This window comes from Aedes albopictus, chromosome 2, assembly GCF_035046485.1.
Source record: "Aedes albopictus strain Foshan chromosome 2, AalbF5, whole genome shotgun sequence".
Taxonomy (NCBI): domain Eukaryota; kingdom Metazoa; phylum Arthropoda; class Insecta; order Diptera; family Culicidae; genus Aedes; species Aedes albopictus.
In genome coordinates this window covers 224,974,619-224,981,883 of record NC_085137.1, presented here as the reverse complement: position 1 = coordinate 224,981,883, position 7,265 = coordinate 224,974,619, and the positions used below count along the sequence as shown (strand labels likewise).

General features: G+C 38.9%; 1 protein-coding gene across 1 annotated transcript; it reads right to left on the bottom strand.

Annotated features, from left to right (window-relative positions):
* Positions 1–225: 225 nt before the first annotated feature.
* LOC109401438 (regucalcin) lies at positions 226–1,590 on the bottom strand. Its single transcript, XM_019673996.3, has 4 exons — positions 1,353–1,590; positions 852–1,277; positions 652–790; positions 226–591 (listed from the first exon to the last, which is right to left on the bottom strand). The coding sequence occupies exons 1-4, from the start codon at positions 1,513–1,515 to the stop codon at positions 393–395; spliced, it is 927 nt and encodes a 308-aa protein (XP_019529541.3). The 5' UTR covers positions 1,516–1,590; the 3' UTR covers positions 226–392.
* Between the last annotated feature and the right edge of the window lie 5,675 nt (positions 1,591–7,265).

The following is a 7,265-nucleotide window of genomic DNA, read 5'->3' as shown; positions in this document are numbered from 1 at the left end:
ATTTATGATTAATCATTAACGCTCTGCATTCGGTGCATCAAATCACGGCTCGATAATGGCTTTGATAAAATTCTTGCTTTTCTCAATAAAGTATTCTCAGGATTCAGGAACACTTCGGCTTACGTCGACATCATGAGTACATATTCGACGAGAAAGGCGCTATCACCACTAGGTGGATTAATCAGGGTTTTTTTTTTTCATTTTTTTAATAGCGTTGCATCTTCGTAGTCTTCATACTTTATCTTTTCTAAGCCTGGACTAGATGATTTATTGCACGAAGTCACCTTTATAACATTTAATAGAATCTTTTCTATATTCTCACACTGAAATACTGGAACGACTTCCAAAATAGCACGCTACAGTGCAATTCTCCGCCTTCATTTGACTATCAGCTACAGATCTACGTCCGTCATTGGAAAACCTCTTGCTCCTAGACCGGTAACTTTGAAGGTTGCACCTGCGAGTGGTCCTTGTGGTTCGACAAATGGAATTTTAGCTGTTGTTACATATAGTTCATCTAAGTTAGGCCCACCAAACGCAACTGAAGTAACCTGTTTTGCCGGAATGGTTATCTCTTGCACCAGTTGTCCACTGAAAAAAAGATATCATTTATGAAATGGTTCGTATGAACAAATCGTGGAGTATTTCAACCTTGGACTAATTTTCAAAACCTTGGATCCATGAAACACAGCCAGATAAATGTTTCCCTCAGTATCAATCGTCATTCCATCCGGGGCTTCTTTGGGTTCTTTGCTAGATCCCGTCATGTCGAAGAACACTTTTCCGTTACCTTGAACCAAATCACGTGATTAGCACAGCTCCGATAAGGACCAATCACTAATTGAACTCACTCAAATCACCATTCCCATCGAAATCGAACTCTTTAACATCGTACGCTCCCGTATCGGCATAATAGAATTTTCTGGTTTTATCATTCCATGCGAGACCATTAGAGATGAAAACCTTATCGAACTGCTCGACGAACTTCCCGTTCTTTGCATCGAAACGGAAAAATTTGCCCGAATTAATCTCGAACGGATTACCACACTGCTCCGCTTTCAGCGTGCCGGCAAACAATCGTCCTTTAGAATCCGCTTTTCCATCGTTGAAGCGATTGGTCTTGTCCGCCTCGCCGAGATCGGCAATGACTTTCACAATTTTCGCTTTGTCAGAGATTCCATCCCAGGTAATCAATACAAAACGAGTTCCATCCCCTACGACGAACTGGTTGCTGCTCCCTTTCACCGGAATGATGAACGATGCCCATGTGCAGCCCTCTAGGGATGGTGTTTGAATTAGGATGCAATCATTTGTGAGCGAAATCCAATATTGATTGAAATTACACTTCTTACCTACTGTCGCGCCAAAAGTTTTATTTTTGTGATAATCCCACCGATAAATGCCTGCCTGGAACATGTCGACAAAATACAAACTCTGAGACTTGGCATCCCAGTGAGGTCCTTCGCCCAAGTCCAATTTTGGAGCAGCAATTTCTTCAACCTTGTAGTGAGCCATTATTGGCTAATGCAATTCTAGATTGATGGCTTTTGCGAGACTGAGCGATACTGATGAAGTGTAGATTGTTGGCCCGACGTTTATGTTTTATATAAAAAGGCATCGCCCCTATAATTGAGATAAGATAATTCTGTAGGTAGTCGATTGTCTATTTGTTTAGCGTAAATAAATAAATAACCTTACATCAACGCATCATATCATTGAACTGTTTGCAGCACTGATTTTTACACGGTAAAAGTTTGAAATGCATCTTGATAAGTAAATTAAAAGTATTACCTGCATGAAGAATGCATGTTTTTTGAGAAGTTCAAAAATCTCATATCTCAGAACGCCGATAAGTTAGAAAGATTGTGTCTTCGGCAAAGATGATTTGTATGAGATAGACTTAGATTTTGAAACACTTGGTTCAAATTCTGCCACTAAGCTGTGCTACTGAACATAAATTTTCAAAATATCATATCTTGAATCCTTATAACAACATGGTGTCTTCGGCAAAGTTTATCAATATGATATAGCGTTACATATAATGGGTTACTTTGTTTGAAATTCTGCCACTAGGCGGCGGTGGATTGTTTTAATACCATATCCCAGAATCCTTACACTAGTTTACAAAATAAAACGAAAGTCGTGAACTTGTGTCAACGACCAAAATTTTTGAAGTACAGTTTAGCACTGATTGCGAAACCGTGCTTCAAAAAAATTTAAGTAGAGCGGTTTTTGAGTTTTAGCTCAATATCAAGTTTTACAACTTTTAAAAATATGGAATTTACTAAAATTCAAATATCTTGCGTTTTGTACAACCAATTTCAAATCTTTTTCCATAAATTGAAAGCTGAATACAATACCATTCAATCATCTGAATGCTGATTTTGCGTCAGATTGATGAAATTCAAGATATTGACGAATTTTGGAGACGATCTCCTTAAATTTTAGCTAAATTTCTAAAAATATATGGAGAAATGTATTTTTTTTTTTCAATAAGAAAATAACAATTTAAAAATTCTTTCTAAACGTTTATTTGACATATCATATGTAGACGAGTTACAGTAAAAAATTCAGCTCAATCGGAGCATTGATTACGGAAAATTAGTTGTGTGAAGTGAGCGACGTTGCTCAAAAATAGAACAAAAATCGATTTCAAATCATCAACCTTGTATGGAAAGTCGAAAAAATTTCCGCTCCACTGTAATTTTTTTCCTTCGCGTTTTTGAACTCAGGGCATTATTCTACACCAAAAATGATTATCAGCTTACCGAGTTCAAAAATGCTGTAAACTAGTGTTATTATTCAGAAAAATGTTATCTTCGGCAAAGTTGATGAATATGACAATGACATAGACCTACATATGATTGGTATTGGTTGAAAATTGTGTCAATAGGTGGTGATAGTAAACAGTTATTTTATTCTGGATTTAATATCTTCGAATTCTTATAATTTAGCAAGATATTGTGTGCGGCAAAAGTGATCAATGTGACATAGATTTTCATATGATGAGACAGATGGTTCAAAATTCTAACACTAGATGACGATAGCAATTTTTTTCTCAATACCTAATATCTCAAAACCTGTATAACCTTAAAAGATGGTGTCTTCGGATATATGACATAGACGTATATATGATGGGACAACTAGTTCGAAATTCTGCCACTAGGCGGCACAAGCGAACATGGTGATTACTGAGAGCAATGGTGTCTTCGGCAAAGCTAATTAGTATTACAATTTCTGTTACTAGGTGGCGCTAGTCTCACAGATGATGCACCGCAGTAAATGTGCTGATCTCTAGCGTCACCTAAGGGTAGAATTTCAAACCAACTGGATCATCATGTGTGAGCCAAATACTTTACCGAAGATATCACCCTTCCAAGTTATAGTGATTCTGACATAGAGTAATGCGGGGCAAAAGTTCGCACCTAACAGACTTCACAAAATAGCTATTAAACGAAAAGAAAATAATATCGTTTTTCTTCGTTAAACGGGTCCCTATCATGTTGCCTTTAAAACGTAGTACTAGATTTTTTCGCGTTCTTTTCGTAGTTTCAGTAATACAATTTTTAATGCAAGTACTCCAATGCGAACTTTTGCCCCATAGTGGGGGCAAAAGTTCGCATTATGCGGGGCAAAAGTTCGCACGTTGAATAGCATAGTTTATTGGTGTGATGTTCATTTATTTCATGGTAATTCATGTTCGTCCTTTCACTTTAGCCGTGAAATCTGTTTCTTTCTGTTCTTAGCTTTACGGCCCAACTGGAATACGACCTGGTGTTCAGCTTTGGAATACATTGTATTTTATGAAGACTTCCACAACTACTAACAAGAAGCTGTCATTTCCTGCATAACTGAAGTTATCAAAATACATTGTGGGGTAATCATATGAAACCGACTCGTGAGAGGTTTCATAGACATCCCTAGTTTATTTAGAATGTGCGCCTACCAAGTAGGCAACCGTTAAGTAAGTGCTCGAATCAGGGGTGTTAATAGTTAAATGAGGAGAATGTGATATGTGTGAAAAGGAGGAGCTAGTAAATCGATCTGGTAAGCAAAGTGAAATTTTGGAAAGAGAAATATTTTCAAGATAATGGAAACCGGAAATTAAAAGAAAATTAGGAAAGTATAGGGGTCTAGGGTCTGACGGAGCGATAGCTCGATCTTTCCCATACAGACTGCCGAACAGTAAAGTTGTTAAAAGTTAAATCTATTCAGTTATATTGAAGCCTTATTAAAAGTATTGAAAAAGTAATTAAAAGTGAACCTAAGACAAGTGAATTATAATTAATTTGTATTTATTTTCTACATTTAAAGCTATTTTCACAGTGAATTAATTAAAAAACCAAAAGTCGTGAGTGCGTTTCATAAATCTAGTAGGAAAAGTAAGCAATGAAAATTAAGGAAATGTTTAATGAAATAATAATGAAGATTTTTAGCTAGGAAAGTGATCGTGAGTCGGAAAATTGTTTGAAACAAATTGAAGGAGAAAACGAAACAATTCACGTGAGGTAAAATTTTGAAGATTTTTATGTGGTGCTATTGGGGTGCTAATTGGTTTTTATTACAGTCACCACAGTGACCGCGTGCCCAGTTTGGGGCTATAGGGCTACATCGCCGTAGTGCTAGATTCCTATAGTGGTGGTTTAGTGGAGGTCCGAGAATCGCGACACCGAAGCCAATCAGTGTACGTGTGCTACCGATCAGACTGCGGGCGATCCCCTGGATAGGTTCTTCGCCTCGTGGCTGCGCGCCACTAAGAGCCTGTTCAGAGTGCGTGGTCATCGAATGAAGGATTCGGCCTCGTTGGCACCACCCGTCCCACATGTGGTTGCAGAATTCAGCGAGTGATCTGTAGGGGGAAAGTTTCCCACTGCCAGTGCGTATCGCCCAGACTCACGCCCCGGGAGGAAAATTCCATGGTTCTCGAGCAGTCCTGATCACACCCCACTCCCACCCCACCGAAGCGTCGGTCGCAGAAGACGAGTATCACATCGGAGCGCGTGGAGGGCGCCCCGCACGAATCGTAACCTCGATTCGCCGTCGTCCTCTCTCCGGCGCACAGCACGACGCCCAAACGTCGTCCGATCGTGCCAGAAGTTTTAGCGAACACCTTCAGGATTGCGTCGCCGCCGGCGCAGCCGGCTCTCCGTCGTCGTCTCTGTCGTCTACCATTGTGGAGCAACGCCCGACGTCGGCATCCGACCGGCGACCCTGTGCTGGTGTTGAAGGTAACCACGAACCAATAGCTGAAACTGTAAGTACCCACCACTGTTTTACCGTACCAACACCAACATGCACTACCACCACCAGAAGAAGAAAGAAGAATGTACGTGAACAAACAATATTAGCATGCAAATTACTCACAAAAAGTACATATAACACAGATAAACAGAGTGACGTCACACTTAGGGAAGATCTTTACTAGAAAGTTAGTTTGCAGTCAGACTGCCATGATGAAGGGTGTATGAGGGAGATTTTGGCCAAGAATTACAAAATTCCATGAAAATAGCTTTTTAAGCGAAAATATAAATAGTTCTTTTTATCAAATTTTAATCAATAAATATTGTTACTTTTAACAGGTTTCTAAACACTGCTAAAATTATAATTTTCTTTTGGAATAAATTTTAAGAATAAAATCTGAACTTTTTTTGAATTTGGTCATTTTGGGAAACGAATACCTGCTTGGGAAGGAAATTTGGGAAAGTTGTTAGGGATGTTATTTGAAGGTGGATTTTCGTGAAGGGTTGGGAACACGAGCTAGCAGGGCAAACCGATCTGGAATTCTGGCAGACGACAACGGTCGTCTGGCGCAAAAGCCAGAATTTTGAGGCCCTTCCAGGATCCTCCTTACACATAGAGATACGTGTTGCACAAAATACATTGAAAAAAAAATCAAATGTGCTGCAAAACTATTGAACGGGACCGTAATCGAATCTTATCCCCGTCAGTATGGTGATGAATTATAACTGTGAATTTACAAACTAAGCTATGAAAGACCCCAGTAAAGTAGAAGAACATAACATGACCTTCAGAAACATACGATAAGACACGACGAGGATGACGAGGAAAATGTTTTAAAATTTCTATTTAGCCATTTTTCATTTCTTGATTTAAATGGGTGAATATGATGTTTTCCTTACAATGGATCTTCTTACAAAACAAAGTTGAAACCCTCTGGCAGAACGATTTCAGGGTACATACTACACATATTATACACATATAGTAGTTTCTATACGAAACCATTATTACTGCAAAGATTCTGTAATTTTATTGATGTACTACATTCAGAAAACTAGTGCGAACTTTTGCCCCACAGCTACTGCGAACTTTTGCCCCACCGTCATGGTTTTAACAATGTCCCTTTCTGCAAGAAGCACTAGTAGTTTATTGTTTATATGAGTGCACCTCTTGAACTACTATGGAATAACGATTCTCCGACATTAAGAGATTTTGAGATTCTTCTTCTTCCTGTTACTACAAATTCTTATTCCAAAAAGCCTAAAAAATCTATCAAAACACCTAGAAACACATTTTTTTGCATAACTCTGCCACATCACAACGAAATCCTTCCAATTTTTGTTGACGAGTAACTGGCCTGATTATGTGTCGAACCCATGCAAATTTGTTTGGGTTCTTAACTCGTGCTCAGAAAAAGACCCACTGCGAACTTTTGCCCCGTGCGAACTTTTGCCCCGCATTACTCTATGAGGTTTTCAAAATTGGCATGTTTACTAGCACCAATGACATCATCTTTCTATGTTGTTGTGGCAAGATGCGCCCCCCCGATGTTGTACATCGATGCGCCCCCCGTTATTGTTGACAACTCGATTGTGAATGTGTGAACAATACGATATGTAGCAGACAGTCTCTGATGAAATTGCAAATCATTGTTTCCTACGGATAGACGTGAATTTGGTAGAGTAAATAAAATATTAAGAATTCTTGAATTATTATGCTAATTATATACTAAACTAGCTGTCCCGGCAAACTTTGTCTTGCCGTCTTGTGGTGGTTTGACAACTGTTGAGCTCAAAATAGCACCGCACTCTAGATTGATTTCATTTCGGTCGTGTTGATTTCCTTCCCGGCTCATAGAAAATCAGTTCTTTTTCAATGTTGTTACTTTACTAGTTGATTTTCGTAACTTTTTGTACATTAAACACAGCCACCATGGAAACGAATCGAACCGTGCAAGAGCCAACCTAATCGGTTCAGCCTCAAAGGAATTTCAAACTCATAAAGGGGTCCAAAATACCTCTCTTACC

What these genes read in the sequence shown, in the direction of transcription:
- LOC109401438 (XM_019673996.3), bottom strand. Translation starts at nt 1,515, where the DNA reads ATGGCTCACTACAAGGTTGAAGAAATTGCTGCTCCAAAATTGGACTTG. An exon ending in AACTTTTGGCGCGACAGTAG is followed by an intron (nt 1,278 to 1,352) that starts GTAAGAAGTGTA and finishes CACCATCCCTAG; the next exon opens with AGGGCTGCACATGGGCATCG. An exon ending in GTTTTGAAAATTAGTCCAAG is followed by an intron (nt 592 to 651) that starts GTTGAAATACTC and finishes TCTTTTTTTCAG; the next exon opens with TGGACAACTGGTGCAAGAGA.